The 23,995-nt window shown below is 34.5% G+C and overlaps 1 protein-coding gene across 1 annotated transcript in view; it reads right to left on the bottom strand.

The window, feature by feature from the left end:
- Nucleotides 1-11,809, bottom strand: part of LOC120624026 (proton-coupled amino acid transporter-like protein pathetic) — a 38,268-nt gene extending 26,459 nt beyond the window's left edge. Inside the window, exons 1-2 of the mRNA XM_039890334.1 lie at nucleotides 11,730-11,809; nucleotides 5,507-5,560 (exon numbers count right to left, since the gene is read on the bottom strand). Coding sequence (XP_039746268.1) covers nucleotides 5,507-5,547 — 41 coding nt within the window. The 5' untranslated portion in view covers nucleotides 5,548-5,560; nucleotides 11,730-11,809. The remainder of the gene's footprint in view (nucleotides 1-5,506; nucleotides 5,561-11,729) is intronic.
- Nucleotides 11,810-23,995: the final 12,186 nt, after the last annotated feature.

The raw sequence follows: 23,995 nt of genomic DNA on the forward strand, positions 1-23,995 counted from the left end.
GTACAATTTGGTGTATTTTATATCTATATATATAGTTAATTAATAAATACAATCGTTTTTAATAGTCAATTTCAGCGTATCCAGGATGCGAACTATCTCTGCGCCAAATTTCATGAAAATCGGTGCAGCGGTTGAGTCAAACATAGTCACCAATCAAATATACAAACAAATAAAAACATAGGCAAACTTTCACCTTTGTAATATTAGTCTGGATAATTTTTAATTTTCCTTTTTAGTACGCCTTATAGATCAGTTTACGGCAAGTAAAATCATACGATTTATGCGACTCTACTTATACGTTACTTTAAAAACCGATGCAGAGAAGCGACTGAATCAAAAACAAATATAAGTAGCTACTCGTAATTATTACGATAGTAAAAATATCTACTTATACTATTCGCTATTAGTACATCTATATCATATATTTTAACTCTTTATTTGTACACCACTATACATTAAGGAAAATAAAGGACGAATAGAGAGAATCACAAAAACTGGAGTAGAATACAAAAGGCGGCCTTATCGTTTAAAAGCGATCTCTGGCACGCAACCTTAGGATAAGGACAACAAGAGCGAGAACAAATAGGTGGTGTAATATTATTATAAACCTACATTCAAATAACTACATACAAATACATAAAGAAAATATGTATACACAAATAAAATATATATATATAATCATTGCAACTGTCCACCAATCCACACTGGGCCAGCGTGGTGGACTACGGCCTTAACCACTTCCAATTGTGACGGAAAGGTTCACTTGGTATCGGTAAATATTTAATTCTTTCTTTTTAGTTTTTTGCTTTCTAGCTAACTTACAATAATTTATAGTTGAAGTCGGTTTTTTATCAACTTTGTTTATGTTTTTTTTTTAATCGAGATACCTATACGATTTACAACAAGCCAGACCAGAAAAATGAAAACCCTGTTCTCGGGACGCCAGATTTACATGACAATTAAAATTACAATTGAATGATATATAATATAATGATATATAATATGTTTGGTATATAGTTCCCCGGTCTTTGGCTAGGTTATTAGTTCCCCGGTCAGGTTTTACTAAGAATATTATAAGGAAAATTTAACCACATCAGATGTGGTTAAATTTCGTTTGTTTTGTGGTAATCTGTACAATAAAGTGTTTAAATGTTGGTACAATCTTTCGCCAATGCTCAATACTCCGGTCAACGATTTAAAACCACTGGGACTTGCATCACCGACCAGTAAGTTTAAAATTGAAACCTCATTAATTTTTTTATTCTGTTACAAATCGATGATTTTGCGGTTTTTAAAATAAATGACTGTTGCTAAAAACCATGGCGCGAACCTAAATAACTAATTACCATGCTTTATTACTTGCTTTGAGCTCACATAGTCTATTATTCCTTACTTATTGTAAACGAAAACGAATCGAGAGTTCTTTCTCGTAGAAACGCGTAAACGACTCCCTTTGCATAGACTCTTAAGCCGTTTTAATCGCGAGTAAACCATGACAAACCGTGGCACAAGTAAATTGAAAAAAAAAACCAAACTTCGCCTTACAATAGTTCTATTGAAACCAGAAAATAAATATTTATTTCCAAACGGCATAGCTAAGTGGGATTGACGAGTCGAGCGGAACTACAATAGAAAACCAGCTAATTCCCTCATAAGTAAATGCAATTGAACATTAAAAACTGTCAAGTTCGAATCGGGCATAAGTGTTTATAAGGGTACATTGATAGAATTTAACGATTAAACACTCTGGTATAAATTGATGGTATAAGTAGGTACCTACCTAAATAGGTTGCTCTTAAATAGTTTTAGGGCCTTTGCACATAACGTTTTTTTAACGCGCTGTTGTCGCGCGTTTTATAAAAGTTACATGACTGCGAGTATTTATCATTTAGAGCAGTTGGTTGTAGTTTAACGATACACACGTGCGTTTGAATCGATACACCGCGTTTGTATCGGTTCAAACGCGCGTCACTAGCAACGGACCGACGCCATCTTGCTACTTTTGTCGAGGCTTTACTTAAAAGTGCAATTTAACAGCGCGTTTGTATCAATACACGTGCGCGTTTGAATCACGTTTGAATGTATAGTGGTGTGCAAAGGTCTACAGGCTGGGCATGACTCGCACACGTATCGCGACTGGATCGCCACAAACAAAAAAAACGTGGTGTGCACAGGTCTTTTGGTGACAATGTGATATGACAGGGCGCGTTGGGAACTCTCATAGTTTGCGAGTGTGGTTATAACGATTTTGTCAAAGCCCCCGCCCCCCACACTTACAATATTCATTCGTTATTTTTATTTGATAACCAAACTGTTCAGTAAAAACAATTTATATGGACGAAGCACTTTTGCCATGTCAGCTAGTATACGATAATTGTTTAAATATATTATTCAAAAAATTGATAATAATTATTAAAAAATATTTTTTACCATCCCCTTTTAAGTTAAGTTAAACCGACCATCGTTAATTGTAGACCATAAAACGTAAATAGCTTGCTTTGGAACATTGTATCAAAAGGTAGAAAAGCTATAATTTTGGGGTGCCGTTTTCTCTGTTGATGAACGTATCTCTAGAAATATGTTCCACTCCACTGAGATACAATTAAATAAATCACAATACTAAATCCAAGGTCGAATTGAAGAACTGTCGTCATTGATGATTAGGTACAATGAACGATGAGCAAACCTTCCAAAGTAGGTTTCTACGTGACTGTAGGTTTTTTTTTAATAATACGCATAGGTACTTTATGTTTACTTCAAAAATGACAGTAATTAAATGTATTTTTAATATATTTTGATCGTTTAGAGCTGTAAATTAATGTTATCGTAAGTTGCGAATGTTTTTTATAGGTGTTTAATGCAGGGAAGATGGTCTGTTGTTGCTAATACTAAAAAAAAAAAAACAACCGACTTTCAATACAGTGTACATTATTCTACTAGTCAAGCCTATTCATTTGATACCAAGGGAGAAAAAAATGTAAGACACCATTATGTGGTGGCGGCCATCTTCGAGTTGAAATTTTGTTATAGTGTGTAATATTCGACTAGTCTAGCTAGCCCCTTCATTTGATACCCATATTGAGGGAGTTGAGAAAAAAAATGTAATCTGTCATTTTGTGGCGGCGGCCGTCTTGGATTTTCATCAGACATAGCTAAGAAAATTCTCGATTAATACGGCTATAAACAAAAAAACAAAGTCAATATTGGTACATCCGTTCGGGAAAAACGATGCCATAGTCAGATACAACACACACACACACACAAAAACACACAAACACGCACACGCACACACAGACACGTCAAACTTATCCCGTTCCCTCCCGTCGTTTTGACGTCAGGGGTTAAAAATTATACTTTAGTAATAGTAAACTAAAGCGTCACGGTGCGTTAACGGTCACACGGGTAACGATAAATTACGAATTTTATGTTCGTTTGATTTATTTAAGTGTTTCGCAAAGTATTTGCGCAAACAGGAAGGTTTTTAAAGGCCACGCCCACATCAGACTTTTATTAGGTCTAATAAAATCGACCCGATAATTTCGCAAAGTTTTATGACCGATTCAACACACAAAACGTACATGTATTGACCTATCGTTGGGTTATATTTGAGGGACAGTAGAAAGAAAAGAGAGTTCTGGGTAAATCCAATAATTTATCAAAGATTTTTAAAAGGTTTTGAGCAATATTTTTTCCTTTTCTAGCGAATGCAGGCGGCTGTCTGCTGATGTAGTATGCATTAGAACGCTTAAACTTCCGAACGTTCCATTCTCTACTAACAAATGCATCGACTGGTATATAAAGATTTCGTTTTGACCGAATTTTTCTAGGGCGTGTGCATTTCAGTATTGCATATTACATATTTTTCGACTAGAAATCGGGCACCGAGTGTCGGTAAGTGTCAGCGGCTCACTGTTTTATTTTTATATATTTTTTTTACTCCACTACGCTTAGCCCGTGACTGTAATCTCACCTGGTGGTAAGTAATAATGCAGTCTAAGTGGTAGCGGGCTAGCCTGGTTTGGGAGTTTGGCAGTTATATTTAACCCACTTTCCTAATCAGTTTCTACGCCACATCATACCGGATAGTGTTCGTTATTAGCCACACCCGAAGCCTCCAGCCAGACCAGAGGAAATCCAGAAATCATAAATTCGCAAAACTGCCTCTGCCAGGTATGGAATCCGGGACCCCCAACTTAAAACCACAGCGCTCACCACTGAGCCAGAGAGGACGCCAAAAAGGTAAAAAGATTTTAATAAACATGTTATGGTGTACAAAAGACAGGGCCAGGGCTTGCTTTGCGACGTCACGTCTAGCTTGAATTCAGTGGCATGCACTTCATATATGCACAAAAGCACTGGCCAAAAAACTAAAAATACCCTAAAAATTTTGTATTACTTTGTATTTTATGCCATCTTCCTTCTTAATGCATACCCTGGTCAAAGACCCTTTGCACGCTTGCTTGAATTAATACGTAGAAGTTTAAAATACCATTGTTTGCCTGGAAGATATATATATATATATATATATATATAAAGCAACACATTGAGTCCTTTATCTAACGTGCTCTATTGTGTCTATATTTTTGTATTTTTCTTTGTGGTGTTCTATAAAACAGATATTTATTCAAAGGTGTATTTTGCAATGCGAACGACATACGTGGGCTGTAAACGCGTGGGTATGTTAAATGAAAACGCTGCAATCTTAAGTGTACTTTTCTTTTTTTTTATTTGATTTTAAACTAAGATTATCGTGGTTAATCAACATTTGTCATTTGTCAACCCTTTGTCGTAAGTGTCTACAAGAACAATACTTCCTTTTACAATCCCATCGTTCGCATGTGCCGCCTTTATAATGATTTAGTATCAAATAATCGTAATATTGTCATTTTTAACAAAAGGATAAATATTTTTAAAAATCAAATTATTAAGCACTATTCCACATAAACTTTAGGGAAAATATATATATATTATTTTTTAAGTGTTTCTTTTTTGTTTCAACTTTAATTTTATCTTTACTTTTTGTTTAATTTAATTGTACACATACTTTGGGTTGTAGCTTAGAACAAAACTTGTTGTAACTTATATTAAGATCTACTTTTAGTTATTACCTGTTTTGTGTACCTAATAACAATAAATAAATAAATACATTTCTTAAATACAGTTCCACGGGTACATACAACGATCATATTTTTGGATTACTTATTATTAAAAAAGTAAAAAAAAAACGCAGACGTAGGCATACAAACGGCGGCCTTATCGCCTCGTAGCGATCCCTTCCAGGTTGCCTGCCAGGTAGATCGTATACTAAATATAATAACATAATTGTATAATGCTTCAGTCTGCGTTTTTTTTATTCTACTTCTGTATTTTTTTGTGTTCAAATAAAGAGTACAAATAAATAATAAATAAACTCTAATAGTATTTTCATATTAAGCTTTCTATTAAGGGAAATATGATAGAGGTAGATATAGCAGAATTGTATTCTTACACGTGTTTGTCTACTTACGTTGAATTGAAATTATCAACTGGCTTTTCTTTCTCCGTCATCTCGTTAGATTATCTGTAACATGAAAAGACATCGTTAGGAAATCCTACTGATATTATAAATAATATAACTAGTACCACAGATTGGTAAATTCGAGCGAACGGCAACATGTCGCCGAAATTAATGTTTAACATAATTTGCTAAATAAGTCATCTTCGTAAGGACACTGAACCTGGGAGTTAGTTGTAATTGACATGTTTTTCTAAATTTTGTCTGTATAAGGCCATATAAATCCAGACATAAAACTGCAACTCAATACTTAGAAATATGTGAAATAGCTTATACGATTATGCGCTGCGGATGATGGTGATACTTTTCATCTCATTAACGTCCCTGTTGGCCACAGGCCTCGTCTCTCTTAGGAAAGACGGTTTTGAAGTTATACTTCTTTTGGCGCGTTTGGGAAAAATTTTTACGATGCGCGCGCACACCGTCATAATTTATACTTCTCTTATACTTTATACATACTTTATCTAAATACACACATAGGTTGCAGCGGAGACGATAAAAAAGCTTGGATAGGAATTATTGATCTTTCTGCATAGCTAAATATTAATTGACTGTGACAAGAAGAAGAAGAAGAAAAAGTCTTTATTGCACATACAAATATAAAACCAGGTTAACAAAAAATAAAATAAAAACGATAATATACATATGCACAAAGGCGGTCTTATCGCTTGAAGCGATCTCCTCCAGACAACCTTTGGTTGATGAAACATATTAGAGAAAACGGGATAGTGCAATACTTAAATTATGCTAATTATAAACATTACATACTAATACTACATATGTATAGTAAAACATATATATTTATATATATGTATATAAATATTTAATTTTATTTTATTTTATTTATTAGGTTTACTTACAAACACTTACACTAATACAACCGTTTTTAAAATTTTAACTATTCTATTTAAGTGTAATGTTTTCTTAAAAGTAAACACAGCATATGAAAATATACAATAACACCATAACATGAAAACAAAAGGTATCGTGAATGAGAATATAATGACAGCATATCTCACATACCAAAAAATAAATCAAGGTAACAGCAAATAAGGGTCAATTGGACCATGATAAAAATATCTTATCTCTGAACTTATACAACGAGTCAGAGTAAATATCAACTTCAGTGCTAATGTGGTTTAGGGTCACATAATCTTGGAACAGGGGAATTGGCACCAAGAACAGTTCTACGCAACGGGGGACAGAGTGGAGTTATAGGTTTACGGGGATAATTAACAGGTACCCTAAATCTAAAACTGGATAGTAATTGAATAAAATCAATCAAATTAATCAAATTAAATATCAATATATTAAGATAAATACATATTACTATTTAAACATACACATAAAATACATAGATATTTTGCTACATACTAGACAGGAAATAGTCTTTTAACCGTGATTTAAAGATGTTTAATGATTTGGACTGTCTTATATCCCTTGGCAGCTCATTCCATAAATTAACCACCTTTACCGTAAAAGAATTGCCATACGCCAATGAACGACTAGCAGGAACGTGTAACAAGCTGTTATTATTAGCTTGCAGATTGAGAGTTAGATGGTGATAACAAAAAAAAAAGTTAACAGACTATGTTTTTTGTTGGCTCTTCTAACCAGTGCGCTTTTAAAACCCTAGCTTTCGATTGAAGTTAACAAACGTAGCTGTCAACTAAACCTCACAATTATGTAAACTATATTTATGTAAATGTATGAGCGTTCGCTTCAAAAGTGCCTGTGTAGGCCTACATGAATAAAGAATATATGAATTTGAATATGAATTTTTTATTTTTGTAAGAATATTCTTCGTCTACTCAACGCTACAGTGCAATGCCTTAAACTATTTTCATATCTACAGGGAAAGGGCATTGAACTAATATTTCGAATGAAAAAGTGAATGACTTTAGAAACTTTTTAAAAATTTAATATAAGTACTACCTACGTTTCATTGAATTGTTGCTCACTCGATGTAACGCAAAAATTGGTTGTCTGTAAAGTCGGCTTACTGAACGTGACAACGTCGTAAGAAAATACTGATGGAATAGTTGCATTTTTCAAAAGAAAATTTTAATTTTATTTGTTTGATAGATATTATCGTTGCTATAAACAATTGACACTATATTCACTTTTCACTGCACTTCATTCTTGCCGAAAACATGTAAATATATTATTGTATAGAAGCTGTCCACGCGGACGCATCGCTCACTCAAGTAGGAGAGAGACAGATGTCGAACGCGGAGGCCGACGGTGCCTCTTTGTCGCTCGTTCCGCGCTCTCGCTTGCACTTCAAGCCTTGAATGGAACGCCTCAGAGCGAGGTAACGCCGCATACGTCATGCTTTTTCGTATGTGCAGCCGGCTCCATCGAATTATAAGACGTTGTCACGTCAAAAATTAGAATGGCAAACGCGACTCCCATAAAGCTCTATGGAGCCAGTATGTTGTGGCCATCTACCATAAATGTCTATTAAATTTTTGGTGGTAATTCGAATTCAAATCTTTAATTGAGTGATTGCAGGTTAACAAATTTGATCTTACAATAAAACATAACATGTTCCGTGCTACAATCTGCCATTCTATGGCACGCAAATTAAAATAACACCTTAATTATAAAATTATTTTTCCATTTTATACAAAATGTCAGAAAAGTATTAGAAAAACCTTTCAAAAAAAAAAATATCCTTGAATTCATATTTTTGTGTAATTGTAAAAAAAATTAAATGAAACATCCTTATATATACAGTTGCAAAATAAATAGTTCTACATCTCTATAAAAAGAGTTGTCTGACTGATCTATGATAGCCTAAACAAGTAGAGTTAGAAACTTAAAATTTCGACAGTAGGTTTGTTTGGTGACGTAAGCACTAACTGATAAAGGTTTTTTTTCAATTTCATCCCTCAGCCGGGCTAGCAGAGGCAGGAGACAAAAAATATATTATAGGGGATATAATTAACGTGGAATCGGAGAATTCCCCCTCCCCCCCCCCCCTCTGTTATTTGGATATTACTCTGAGAGTTGAAAAAGCTGTTAAAGGAGATAAATTTATATCCTTTCCCCGGGGATATAATTGTCTCCTGCCCATACTAGACTTTTTTCTTGGTGTTACTTATTATGGATGTATACTTAGATACGTACGTAGTATGTAGTTATAAGTGTGTATATATTGCTATCTCCCGCTTTTTCAGTGTCTCAATGGCTTCGTGCGCAAACATAGCCTGTTGGGCTAGTATGCGCGGAACGAGCGAGTTATCTCTACGTTGTCTCTACGTTATCTGTCAATCTCTATAGAAAAAATACGAGTAGAGATAACTATCTCTACTCGTATTTCGTATGTGGTTTCGTGGTGCGTATGCTAGCTCTCCTGAAAGAGATTACTATTAGTGATAAGGTCTTTTTTTATTAACGATAGGCCAGCGCTTGACGACAATCATGCCCGTTAGAACACTTGCCTAGAAAAAGCCTATTCACCCTAGCCTTGAAAGTGCTCAAATTATACGAGGCAGGAAACACAGTTGCCGGGAGGGCGTTCCACATCTTAGCGGTACGTATCAGAAACGTGGATAGAAAACGTTTCGCGCGTGTGCTGTTCTATGGTAGAACGGGGAAGGAGGAACAAGGTCGTCTTTTGTGTCTATTGTGTGTGTTTTGTCAAGTACTTCTCATACGTTTTTTTAAGCAATAAAGTTATTTAAATAAATAAATGAGCTAGGTAAAGCTAAAACTTTATAATAAATATTAAGTGTTCAAACTCATGCTTTTTAAAGTTTTCCTTATATTTTTTGTCCTCTTTTTGCCGAACCGATTAAAACGGGTTTCTTTCAAGGTAGGAAGAGCATATTGCAAATTGCGCTCTAGGGTAATATAGATAGAGCGTGGATGAAGTTACAGACACTGCTTGTCGTTAATTGCAAATTGGCGGTTTCATCCGGAGCATATTACGTACAGTGAAACTTCAATATTCCTTGTTCAGCTATAACTTGTGAATAATGTGTATTATTTGACGGTCTTGGACGGTCTCGGACGGGAAATATTTCGATTCCCATAAGTGGAAAATGTTTGTGTTTTCAGAGTCAGGGTTTTTATCTGTATATTATTTATGTATATTATAAATAAAAATATTAATCGGTCATCTTAGTTTCCAAAACGAACTGAACTGAACTGGCTTTGGGGCTAGATGGCGATATGTGTATTGTCATAGTATATTTATTTATTTATAATTTATTATTTATTATTAGCTTACTAAGTTTATATTAACTAAACTCATATAAACTATCGGAAAGAAAATAATCAGTGGCACATTTACCAGGCCTATTAAAAATTAGATTGTAGAAAAATGGGAGAAAGTTTACACTTATAAAAAGTAACAATATAAATACTCGATTTAGACATATTTTTATACTAATAAAAGGCGTTGCCTTATGTGCCTCACGGACTTCCGACCGAACCACAGAAAAACTCACAGAATTAAGAACAAAAAGAAGCCGGTTACAAAAACCACTCCAATTTGGAATGAGAAGGGGTTAAGGCCCTAGCCCACCATTCTGGCGCAGTGTGGATTGGTGAACTCCACACTCCTTTGAGAACATTATGAAGAACTCTCATGCATGCAGGCTTCCTCACGATGTTTTCCTTCACCGTTGAAACAAGTAATATTTTAATGTGATACGAACTCGGCCTCCGAAAGTAAAGTCAAAGTCCTTCCCACTGAGCTATCCCCGCTCAATTAATGAAAGGTATAGGTGATTAATTGAAATCTAAATTTGAATTTCTCTAAAAATACAAGTTTTAAATCGTCATTTTACGGTTTTAAGAGTGGTTTTAGTAAAACTTATCAAGACCCTCAACCCTATGGACAGACGACGTCAAACCAATTGCAAGGAAGCAGTGAATACAAGCAACACAATAAATAATATTGCGTATACAATATGAACAACAGTCGACGTCCTTCAGTTGGGATAATTATGTTGATATCCGAAAATCACTTTGAGACTCATCAGATACCTATTCATTTATTTGAATTTGTTTAAATATATATATATATTATTAACGATATGCCAGCGCTTGACGACAATCATGCCGGTTAGGAAGCAATGATGAGGTCTAGGTGTGAGCACGCATGCCTTTAAAAAGTACTTTACGTACGTATTCACTACTTTAATAGACAGAATACCTTTTTTTGTAAAACTAATTGACGATATATGTATGTCCAAATTAGTCGTAAATATGGAGTAACGTGACCAAAAAACATTCGCCTCTTTTATAATTTAAAATATTGTTTGTGATTATCAGATTGCTCGTGCTAATTAGTTTGACCAGTTTTAATCTTGCAAAAAATTCAGTTATGTTAACACAAATTGTCCGGAATAGGTACTTAATTATACACGAGTTTTTAAAACCTCTATAATATCATGTTTCTAACTCGGGTTGTTGTTATCGTGAATCTTGGTAGTACATATTCATTGTAAATATTTTTATTTCGGAAGAAATAAATAAATACAAAAATTTACCACGACAATACACACATCGCCATCTTGCCCCAAAATTTACGCTTAGCTTGTGTTATGGGTACTAAGATAGTTGATGAATATCTTTATGAATATAATACACATAAATAATTATAATATACAGATAAACACCCAGACACTGAAAAACATCACACAAACATTTTCCAGTTGTGGGAATCGAACCCTCGGCCTTGGACTCAGAAAGCAGGGTCGTGCCCACTGCGCCAGTCAGCCGTCGAAAAAGAGAAAATTTAAAAAAAAAAGGTTCAAATTATCAATTAATAAACATCTAGAGTGAAATATACTTTTATTCGCAGTTCATCTAAACATCTGGACCTTTGTCGCTAAAAAAAGTCGGTAAAAAGCTTCAGCTTTTTCATCGAAAAAACTTTCTTGGAACAAAAACGAACAAAAAAAACACGCATATCCCCTAATTGGAATCGGAATTACGGCCTCGAACACATAAATAAAATGAAATACAAGTTTTAATGTTTTTTTTAAATACGAGAAGTTCATTCTATTTTTCATTAAACTCAAAACATTATTACTACTATTACAAATATTAATATTAAAATTGTAAAATTTACTGTGATGCGCTTACCAACGGACGGAACCATTAATATTTATTAATAAGTATAGATTGAATAGTGTATAGAAAGTTATAAAACACAAACCTTTTCACACACTATAATAAAATAATAAGTACGCGTAATTTTACGCGGATCGAATAAAAATGTCAACGGTACGACATTTGATAGCGTACTGACCTGCAAGACAAAATACTAGCGCCATGCGCTTGAGTCCGCAACCTTAAAAAACAAAATAATAATAAACAACCTTAACGCTTAACATTTAAGATTACAAATTCAAGTATTGTGAATACTTATAAAAAAATCATTTCTTAATAAGAACAAAACAGGTAGGTGCACAATATGATAGTATAGATAAAGGTATTGAAATCTTATCAAGGATTTTTGAAGTAGATTGCATCTGGTTTTCATCTTTTTTACGAAATCTCTCATGGCCCGGGATGCACTGTGGCCCTTTTAGTAAGATTATGTGATTCATCGTTTTAACGAAAATACGTCTACGTTTTGAATATGGACTGTTTCTGAAATGATTTCTGCAATCCACGGTTTTTGACCTTGAGTCCAGTCTAGGGCTTGCTTCATATCGTATCTCTACTGAATGAGAGGTTCTTCCGAAGAAAGACTTCTTGACAAGAGGTAACAAAGATATATTGTGTTTTCGTTTTGAATTATTTTATGATAATTTGGCACATTTGCATATCTGAAGGTTTCAGTATGGCACACTAGTGGCATTGATCTGCTAGTAAAGGCGAGGAAGTATTGCGATAGGCCAATGATGTTTATGCATATTAACTAGACCATTATTATGGTGAGAATAACAATAGCTTGTGCACTAAACTATAAAGGACATCATAAAAAACCTGTACTGGCTGGAGAAATTTTAGTTTATGAATTAGTCACCAAAGCACTCGAACGGCGATGGATCCCTCAAAAATTATTGAATGTATTTCTGGAACGAGTACATAAATAAAATTCATATATTTTAAAGCCTTTAACTATAATTGTGTCCCAAAACGTGTTTTTAGACGAATCAAAAAAACGAGAAACGCGAATAAATTATTGTTTTAAAATTATTTCATATACTTTTAATGTCATGTAGCATTAAAATTTAGCCTAATTTGCTATACTCCGCGAAAAGCAGGAGAATCTGTATGATGTAATTTATAATTTTTTCAATCCTTATATTCCACACCAAACAGATCTACGGCAATGTACCCTCTACGCACATTTCGCTACGAAACCGGAGCATCCTCAGGAGATGTTGACTTTAAAATGAATGATTGTAAAGTCTTAACAATTATTCAATAAAGAAATTACAAATTACAGCATACAGATTCTCGTGCCTTTCGCGGAGTATAGCAAATTAGGCTTAAATTTCATGATATATCATGGATTTCCGCAAAGTAACGCCTGCTTGTATCCAATATCCAATAATGTCCTGTAAGTTTGACTTCATATTATAATAATCAGGAATATTTGTTTTTTATAAGAATTCTGAGAAAAATTTAATCTTTCTAGTGATTTTCTTTTTTTTTCAAATAAATATTTATAGATTGATAATAATCGACGATTGGCGCAGTAGGCAGAGAGACACACGGCTCTGAGTCCGATTCTGTGGGTTCGATTCCCACAACTCGAGAATCCTTGTGTGATGTTTTTCAGTGTCTGGGTGTTTATCTGTTTATTATAAGTATTTTTGTATATAATTCATAAAAATATTTTTTATCAGATGTCTTAGTACAGTTAACACAACCTACGCTTACTTTGGGGCAAGTTGTCGATGTGTGTATTGTAGTACTATATTTGTTGGTATATCTATTTAATGAGATTATAAATGATGGTGAATTATAAGTCGTTTTTCAAAGAGAGTAAGATTATTAATTGTATTGTTTTCTCAGGCGATAAATGTCCTGGTATTTTAATGAAACTTAGTAGATAGTAGGTAAGTTAAACTTATCACAATAATCTTGAGCTGACATCTCGTTTCCTTTAATTGCTCTGTCAAATAGAATCTAGAATAGTATTGAATCTGCTCCCTATTCAACATTTAATTGATGGAGTTTTCCACATGTTTGTTAGGAATCAAAGTTGATTTTTTTCAAATTCAACGGAAATGCTTTTCACAAGGTAGATCTGCAACTTTATTCTGGCTTCAGAAAGAGTAAGAATATTTTTTGGGATATAAACCTCAATTAATGTTGCTGAGATCGGTATTCACAATATAAAGTTTATTACCAAATCGATACAATTTTCAATTGTGCTATTATAATATATCATTATAAAAGGGTAAATTAGTCTACCGGTGAACAATGCTGCCGGCATTTAAGGTACTGTGCCTCGCTGCGTTGGTTTTAAAGATGTTTTAGATTTTATTTAGTTTTATTTTGGTACATAGGTTATATTAGGTTATTATTGTTCATGAATAAAATAAATTTATTACAATAATAACCACAAAAAATTGCCTGAAAAATTAAGCCACTAATAAATGAAATAAAATGTTTCAGAAATATTATATGTCATTATAGAAATATTGAATATTTTATCAATATCTGTTTTAAAAAGGTTGCCCTGCGTTTTCGCAGGTCAACCTTAAATCATTACGAAACTTGATAATAAATATCGTGCGCATTCTGGAGATGTAATAAAATCCCTATTCGAATATCTCATTCCTGTTTCTAGATGTCTTACACCTATTAATAAATAAAATAAATAAATATACTACGAGAATACACACACCGCCATCTAGTCCCAAAGTAAGCGTAGCTTGTGTTATGGGTTCTAAGAAAACTGATAAATATTTTTATGAATAATATACATAAATACTTATAATATACATATAAACACCCAGACACTGAAAAACATTCATTTTCTTCACACAAATATTTTCTAGTTGTGGGAATCGAACCCACGGCCTTGGACTCAAAAAGCAGGGTCGCTGCCGACTCCGCCAATCGGCCGTCGAATATTCTTCAGCCTTACATTCATTCAGCACTTCCTCAATACTCGCAAGAGAGCCTCAAAAGCCCCAAAAGCAAATAAGCATTTCTACATGTAAATCGCATTTTTAGTTTGAGAAGTTCGTCTCATTGCATTGCATGCGGCTCCTTAACTTTTTGCGGCTTGTGCAGTTTTCAATTCTCGTGTAGCTCTCTTAACAATATGCGATTTTAGACTTTAGCAAAATTTCACGGAAGTGAAGTGGAGTGAAGGTGGAGCTAATGCTGCTTCTATAAAAAGAAATACCGTACATCCAACTGAAAACGTACTCAAGAATTTATAATGATCCGATTAGAACAATGGAATTCAATAATTCTTTCTTAATTATTGTTTTTCTATTTCACTTTACCAACAATTAACTGGGAAATTTATAGCGGAAGGTCACTTGTACTAAATCTATTAACGACAGCCGTTACTAAACTCTAAGAGTTATGAACAATGGCAAAGTTTTAGTTCGGTAGGCATGCCAAGACACCGAAATACTGACGAACTATTTTCATGTAATCTTGTATGTCCATTGGTATAATATATCGTAACGCCATTATATATTTTAGATACTTACTGTTACTCGTGACTAAAACCGCGTTAGATTAATTTTTTTGAATCCCGCGGGATAGCTTTCTTGTGTCCATTCTCAGAATTAAAATATTAGTACAAAATAAAGAATAGAAAATAATAAATTAGGATTAAGAAAAATTGTATTTAACACTATTATATTTAGCCAGTAGGGTACTTAATTGTAAGGAATGTAAATAAAGCTTTATTATTATTATTTTATTATTATAAATATTTTTTTCTCTCCGAAGGTTGATGGCAGCTCAGAATACAGCCACCACCCTTCATCTGCCTTCGGGTGTCTTACGAGGCAACTTAGGGAATATAACGGAGCTCGGGCAGCTGCGTCCTCTACTACCATCGACTGAGATCATCAACCCGTATGCCCAGCGTGGCGATTGTGGGCAAACCCTGCCACTGGAGATGCCTTTAGCCCAACAGTGGACTGCAATAAGCTATTGATTGATGAAATATTCTCTCCATTACAGAGCTTTAGTTACAGAGTTCCCATAAGATATCCAAGGAACCCTATTAAAACCCTCTTAATTTTCCCTCGTTGTTCAACAGTTATGGGTGCCCATTCACTAGTCCATAGGTTATGCCAACTTTATAACTAGTTCAATATTGTAGACATACATTTTGGTTCTCTAGCCCACAATGTATGTCTACAATAATGTTATTTATTTTTTTATTATCAACTTTATATGCATGAAATGTTTTTTATCAGTGCGCTTTTTAAATTTTTACTATTTAATTATTTTATGCTTCTATTTAATCATATTACTTTGTGCGTTTAATTTACTTTTTCTTAATTTTATATAGTTAATTACTGTTAGTTTTTTGTGGTAACGTAAAATAGCAGTACTACATCTTTCAAATTGTTTTGATAGCCTGAATGAAATTTTATACATTGCCTCCACTGGATGTACTTTTATCTTGTTGTAAGCTAGTTTAACACTATATATTGGAAGCGTTGTTTACCTACTGTATAAGCTAGTTAAATTTTTTTTTTGAAATTTAAAGCTGTTGGTAAATGGTAAAAAAAAGGAAATCATTTGGTTGAATTTTGGTTAAATTGCGTCAGGTAGATGATAACGCACATAGAAGTGAAATAAGCATGCACACTATCGCATTTAAAACACTAGTATGGATAACAAGTCCAAGAAATCGTGGTTTATAAGAATCAGTTTAGGTAACAGATTGGTCAAAAGGCGAACAAATAACTCCTGTCACAACAAGTCCATTAGTTTAAAAAATACTACGTTATTCTATGTCGATACCATGTTGTTCCGGCTAACGTTTTTGTCCAACCTCAGCCTTTATCTTGAATGGCCATAATTGCTGAGTACTCTATCAGCTAACTATTTCAATAGTGTACTTATGTTAGCATAACCGTTATTAAGCCATGTGCAGTAAAATACAATGCATCGCGTCATTCCTCGGTTGTATTGAATTAAAAGCTGGTTCTTTCGAAGTGCGCAGTATTTCTGATTGCTTGTGACCAACGTCGGTTTTTAGTATGCCACCTATGGCGGCTGAAATGTATATGAATGGATTTGAGATGAAATACGTACCCGAATAATACCCGAATTAAACTCGTCCAACACCATTATGCCGTGTACGTGTGGCTATATATAATCTGCCACAAGCTGATTAGAATACAGCCGTCACCACCCACCACGTACTCTGTGCTACTACTACTAATTATTGAGATCACCAACCCGTTTGCCCAGCGTCGTGTTTACACACAAGTACACACACATACTCACACTAACGCGCGCGCACACACACACACGCAAACACACACACACGCGTGTACGTGTGGCTATATCTAATCTGCCACAAGCTGATGAGAATATAGCCGTCACCACCCACCACGTACTATGTGCTACTACTACCTATTATTGAGATCACCAACCCGTCGGCCCAGCGTCGTGTTTACACGCAAGCACACACACATACTCACACACGCACGCACACACACACACACACACAACACATGCACATATCTTCTAAAGATTTGTATAATTACCATTTCAGCGATGACTTCTGACACCCAAATATGATTGCTTAAGACATCTCATTTGTTTCCATATACGTACAGTCCTATTTTCCTTAGTACCCAAAGTCTCGTTGATTACGTCTTCGAATACTCTTTAATCTAGTCAAGTCTTTTGGTTTGTTTACATCTTTTTATTTTGATTATTTTTTGTCTAAAACAAATATATACATATCGCTCGCCAAAACAAGTTAATGCAGTATCTTTATCATTTTGTACACAATTTTGTCTTCCGGACATTCGTCTGAGTTACTACAACATTTAGTAGACTGGCAGGGTAAGCTTTAGTACTACATTCGTAAGTCCTATGTAAATGAAAGGATCGTGTTGTAATAGCTGTTGCATTGGATGTTTTATCGTCCAAAAACAGAGGAATTTTGCTGTGTTGTGTAACGTGTTTGTACAATGTATCGTTAACTATCCACAAGAAAGAATGATACTCAATAGTCATTATGAGGCATAGAATATTAATCCTTACAAAAAAATGCTTTTTATTATCAAGACAATCTTATTTAGATAAAGCTTGTAGCATGTTATTTAGAAGGCGCTTTATCAGATAAAAAAAAATGAAATACGTACGGAAAATAAGTTTACGTCGACGGATAAGGTGTAATCATGAGGCTCATAATATGCTACATAATAAAAAGTATTATTGAAAAAAAATTTATCAGATGTCTTAAGCACATATTTCACCTTCCTAAAACTTCCTACGAAATATCATGTTCCGACTTACACCTTGTCCCGGAATTACTCACTTAGATAGATTTTATTGTACCCTCACGATTACCTAGGCATAAAAAGATTCTGCACGTACCTAAAGAACAGATGTAATTATTTTGTAATCTTCTCTCGCCTTATTAGTTCTGTTTACAATGACCCCGAGATTGATTTATTTTATAGTAATATGAATAGTGTACGTCGCGACTTAGTAGATAAACTGTTGCATGCTAGATAAACTTAATTTTTAGTTATAGTTTGCTGCACTTTTGCTGGGTTCTACCAAATACCCTTGTTAATATAAAAATTATCTGCGGAAACCTGTTATTAGTTTTAATTCAACCAATTTGTTTTTCCAATTAAAGAAAAATAGATAAATAACATTAAGTTACGGACTGAGTAAAGCTAATCGTTATTAAAAAAAATATATGCCCCGAAAGTTAGAGCGAAGTTAATATAATTATAATAAAATAATATGGTTTATTGTTTAATAAAACATGAATACAAGTTAAATTACTTCTGCACATTTAACATAGGTATAACTTATATTATTTACATAAGAAGAAATCAACTGCCCCTAAGCTGGGTATAAACCTGTGTTTTAGGCGACAATGCTCTCCTTATAAATATGGCTCGTTTAAACAAAAAAAATGTAATTCGCAGGCAAGGCAATCGTAATTGTAGTTACAATTTTCATATTTATACTAGGATTAACATTTTGTACGTTTTTTTTTACATCTATTGACGATTACCATGTGTGTGTGTATACGTGTGGGTGGGTGTGTGTGTGTGTTTGTGGGTGTGTGTGTGAATCAATGTGTGTGTGAGCCAATGTGTGTGTGTGTGTGCGTGTGTGTGTGAACTATACTAAAACTTCCAGCAACTTTTCAGTATCGGCATATGTTTGTGTGAGCAACCACTCTTGTGGATATATGTTTTTTTTTTCATGTATTTTTTGTAAAGTCTAGAGCTATTGTCTCCCTGCCAGTTTGAACAAAACATCAAAGTTCATTCATTTCTAGTACTTACTTATTTTCAATGCACTTATTTAAATGTGTGTTTCTAGTGCAATCTACAACCGGTTTAAAAGGCATAACCTTCCGAGAAGAAGCCGCCATGAAACTCAATAATTATTTTCCAACAACAATTTTCTATTAACATTTTTCTATCTTGTCATAGATTGAAGTGGAGCCAGGTGCTCAAAGCAACCTTGTCATTAGGAAATTCATCAATTGTATAGCAACTATGTAATAAATGTGTTTTAACACAGATTTTATCATAGTTCTGAACAATGACTTAAACCTATGTTATGGTGGGTAGGTGGGTCCCAAATTTCCTGAATCATATTATAAAACATATGACTTCTGTAGCTTTTGTAGATGATAATATGCAGATATCACTAACTTAGGTCGATTTCAAGTGAATCTGTTGTTTATATACACTTTTCGTTTTTAAAGACTAATATTTTTTTTATCTCATAGCTCTAATGTATATCTATACATAACTCAGTTTAAAACAGGAACAGGAACATTATGCAACTGGTTGTGATTTAACTTAAATAAAATTTGTTTGGAAGCATTTAAAAATAATTATTGGTTTTAATATTACGTTTTAAGCCTGTATGCCCTACCGCACGGTAGGGCATACAGGCTTAAAACGTTTCAATCAGCCTTACTGTGGTTTACTCGGAGTATTACTACGATTTAAACGAATATTTAATGTAACCGCATATCTATTTTCATTTTGTTTTTAAATTAAAAGTTAAACTTTTGTAATATCTTTTGCAAACTAAAACTTTTTAGACTTTTTTTCTATTTTCCAATTATTTTGATTATATTCCTATTCCTTTAAATGTTCACTATTCATTTAGTTGAATGCTTATTAATGAAAAGTTTTAATAATAATCACTATTTGGTACGAACATTCTGGGAAATAAATTATTATTTATTTTATTGCATTTGTTAAAATGATTATAGCATAAACAAAATAATACTATTAACTTAGTTATATTTGGTTGCTGTCCCGAAGCGTGGTATTAAATAATGAACTCCTTTTATAGTCTTTGGATTGAAATTCTGGCAATATAAAATAGGAATAATGAGGTAGTTACAAATGGATTTCGTTCCCACCGAAGTAAGGTGAACGAAGGCCGCGAGTATAGCAAAGCGTCGAATCACGCAGCAACCTGATATTGTGCTGACATGACGACAATATCCTTTGGTAGGTTGGCTGGTAGAGTCTGCATTTAAACGATAAGGCCTCCTATGTTGATACTTTACGTATGTATGTTTATTTTCATTTTTCATAAAACATTTTTTTCATAATCATTTTAAGTTGTGGATATCTTATCTACTCTAAACATCAGCTTAACACTTCAGTGATTAAAAAAAAATATGAGCCTACAAGGTCATCTCCATTCCCAGTAAATAATGTATGACAGTGTACCGCATATACACCTATGCTAAACTGAAACAAGCTAGTGATAATAACCGGAAACGATAGTTTAACTTGGCCTCCGAGGGATCGGGAAAATGTCTAAATTGAAACAGACAACCCGTGTAAGTTTTTTTCTTTTCATCGATAGAGAAAAGCTGTCGAGATCGTTTCACTGGAATTTCTTGTAAGTTTTTATTAAATAGTTCTTTATTAAGCTTATAATAAGAGCCTAGCTGGCTTTTTGGAACAGATTAAAATAGCTGTATTGTTAGCGAACGTTGGGATGGAATTCAATGCCCGTCTTTACTAACGACGGACGGGGCAATACCTAACTAAGTAACGCTTAATGAAATAAGATCCTAAGGCATGCGTTTACATTTCACCAATCGATTTTCACTAGACATTAGGCAACTTATATAACCTAACTTTCCTATAATAATACTAATGATTAAATGTATGATAAAAAGCTTGGGTATGAATAGCTCTAACTTTATAGCTCAACATTAACAAGGCTGTGAGATGGTAACAAAAAAAAAACTTGGCTAAGGTTGTAGTGGGCGCGGTTTGGAACCCTCCTAGCTTTAGTTTTAAGCTAACGAATGCTGTACGCTACGCGTATACAATCCGTTCTTACCGCTTACTCAAACTTACTTCATTCCATTCTTTCCTACCATTACTCTTAATCTGGTCTAGCCAATGGCAGAGCTCGCTTAACTGGTTATACACGTATGCCCATTGGCCCCGGCCGATAGTGAGTTGGCAACGAACTACCGGCGCGAACGCCGTTAATCCGAGTAAAAATATGTTCAGCATTAATGTTCTAATATAACCAATATCCAACAACCAAGTTTATTCGACACGGTGGAGTTTGGTGCAGTGTGTGAGACGAGTGAAACCCAACATCAGCTAAGGGAAACGTTGTATCCAGACGGCATTACGTCTCCTTTCAAATCAGCGGCGAACTAGCCAACGGAAACCGGGACTGGATCGCTCGGTACAACCGGTTAAAGTAACTGCCTTTTGTCTAGACCAGTTTATAATCAAAATTAGAATCCGTCCGTCCGTTATATATCCGTTATATCGGTGGAACATCAGCCTAACGATCGCGTTCTAAACCCAGTGTCATCACCGGATCTCAACGACAAGATCCGTGTGGTCACCAATGCAGTTATCACCATCACTAACATTAGTGTAACATGCTATATGTATGAACGCTTCATAAGTGCCTGTAATAAGGTCTACTTGAATAAAACATTTTTGAATTTGAATTTGAATTTATTGATAACGACTTAGACAGCGGGAGGTATCTTTGCATCGTTCGAGTCCATACAGGACTGGAGTGTATCGAAAGTGCACCCGTATTTATATCAATTGTAAATATAATTTTATTCCTAAACATTGGCTGTGAATCAAATATAATTTAAATGATTTATTCAATAGTTTTGAAGAAATAATTTAAATTATATTTATAACTTGAATAAGAATTAGCAGCACATTGTTAAAATGCTAATGAATTTAATAAAATATCTGGCATAAATCAAATTATAGATATCTGAGGTTTAAATTTTTACAAACTTTATAAAATTACTGTAACAGTATTCTTTGGAAATCGTTTAGTATTAATATAATGTTATTTTGTTATGATTATGAGAGTTCTGATTCTATTTATGTTATTTTCTAAAATCTCGCGGCCACCATTTATTTATAAAAAGGTTGAAAATGCTGTCACCAAGTTGCAGTGTGTAAAAGAGAAATAGAAAATCTTTACAGTAAAACTCAGTACAGTAATTCTTTGGAATCCTGACTGCTAAACTAGGAAGCCCCGTATCTTAGGGGACTGTGCCTTCCTAAACATTGATTATTTAAATTATTGAATTTCTTTCTCTCTATGGTCGTTCCTTCATCACTGAAGATCGTGGTCCTGGTGAGATCTCAACTTCGCGTTGGTAAACTGTCTCCATCGACTTCTGTTGGAGGCAATTTTTGCGATTTGATAGAAGCGGTTTAAATTTGATTTTTTCAGCTGGTCTGCCCATCTTGTTGGGGACCGGCCTCTAGGTCTTTTGCCTTCGGTGTTGCCCGTAACTATAATTTTTTCCAGGCTATCATTCCCCCGCTGCATTATGTGCCCGAAATAGGAAAGCAAACGTTGGTAACATATAGACGAAAGTCGAACACGAACTCCTAGCTGCGCCAGGATAGACACATTTGTGCGCTTGGCTGTCCAGGGTATTCTCAACATGCGCCTCCAACACCACATCTCGAACGCGTCTATCCTTTGCCTTTCTCTTGCTTTGATGGTCCACGTTTCAACTCCGTACATGAATATAGGGAAAATCAAGGCACGGACCAAGCGGCTCTTAGTGTTGGATGTTATGCCTCGATTTTTCCATATACTGCCAAGCCGTATCATAGCACTTTTCGCCATTGCTATGCGTCTCTTTATCTCCGGCACACAACTACCATCGTTGCATATTTGGGAGCCTAGATAGATGTAATCCTCCACGATGTCTACGGATGGTATATTGGTGGTGTCGAGTAGATTTCCGGAGCGGTCAACTATCATTAACTTGGTCTTGCTCTTATTGATGCACAGACCTAGCTCCAAACTCTCCACTTCAAGTCTTTCTTGAATTTCTAGTGCACTGTAAAATGACGTTTCGAAACTATGTGTAATGGTAGTTTGAGTTCTCTGATAGTAAGGTAAGAATAGCATGCTGACTTATACGTGTGTGTGTGTGTGTGTGTGTGTGTGTGTGTGTGTGTGTGTGTGTGTTTGTATGTGTATGTGTGTGAGTGTGTACGGGTGTTTATGTGAGTCTCTTCATGCATTACGTAAATATCGGCTTAGCTGCAAGTCGGAATTTACAACAGCTTTAGTTTTATGTTTACGATTATAGTTACTACCATCATGTCATTACCATGAAATGTAGGACAGAAGTGCTTTTTGAATAAAGAACGTTATGATTGAGTTTTATTTTAAAACTATATACCTACTTAAACATTGGCCCGATATGCTACTCGAACCTGGGTCTACGTTCTCCGAAGTCGAAATCGTTAACCAGTTGACTATCAAGGCTGAGACTTCCTTATTTGCTAACTTTAGCATCTGAATTATTTTTGTATGCACGATCTCGGAAGTTTATATTTTTTGTTTTATTGCCCTTAAGTTCTTTAATCTTTCTAAATCGTTTTGGGCACGCTTCACATTATAACTTTCGCCCTCTTCAAATTTCCTCCTTGACTTTTACTTATTTTGTTTTGATTAATATTTGCCCGCACCAACTTGGATAAACTCAAAAGTTTACGTTATTAATCATATAAAACGTTTTGCGCTTCGAGAAAATACCTTATACTTACTCGGTCGCTTAGGTCCACCTACAAGAACGTGTATTTCACCGCGATAGACTCGCTTTGCCTAGCTGAGCCTTGATTATTTATTTATTTAAAAACTAACATAAAATGCGCAAGGGCTACTTATCTTTTTTTTATATTAACGATAGGCCAGCGCTTGACGACATTTATGCCCGTTAGGAAGCAATGATGAGGTCTAGGTTGGAGCACGCTTGCCTAGAAAAAGCCTATT

The sequence above is a fragment of the Pararge aegeria genome, chromosome 5 (genome assembly GCF_905163445.1).
Source record: "Pararge aegeria chromosome 5, ilParAegt1.1, whole genome shotgun sequence".
In the NCBI taxonomy this organism is placed as follows: domain Eukaryota; kingdom Metazoa; phylum Arthropoda; class Insecta; order Lepidoptera; family Nymphalidae; genus Pararge; species Pararge aegeria.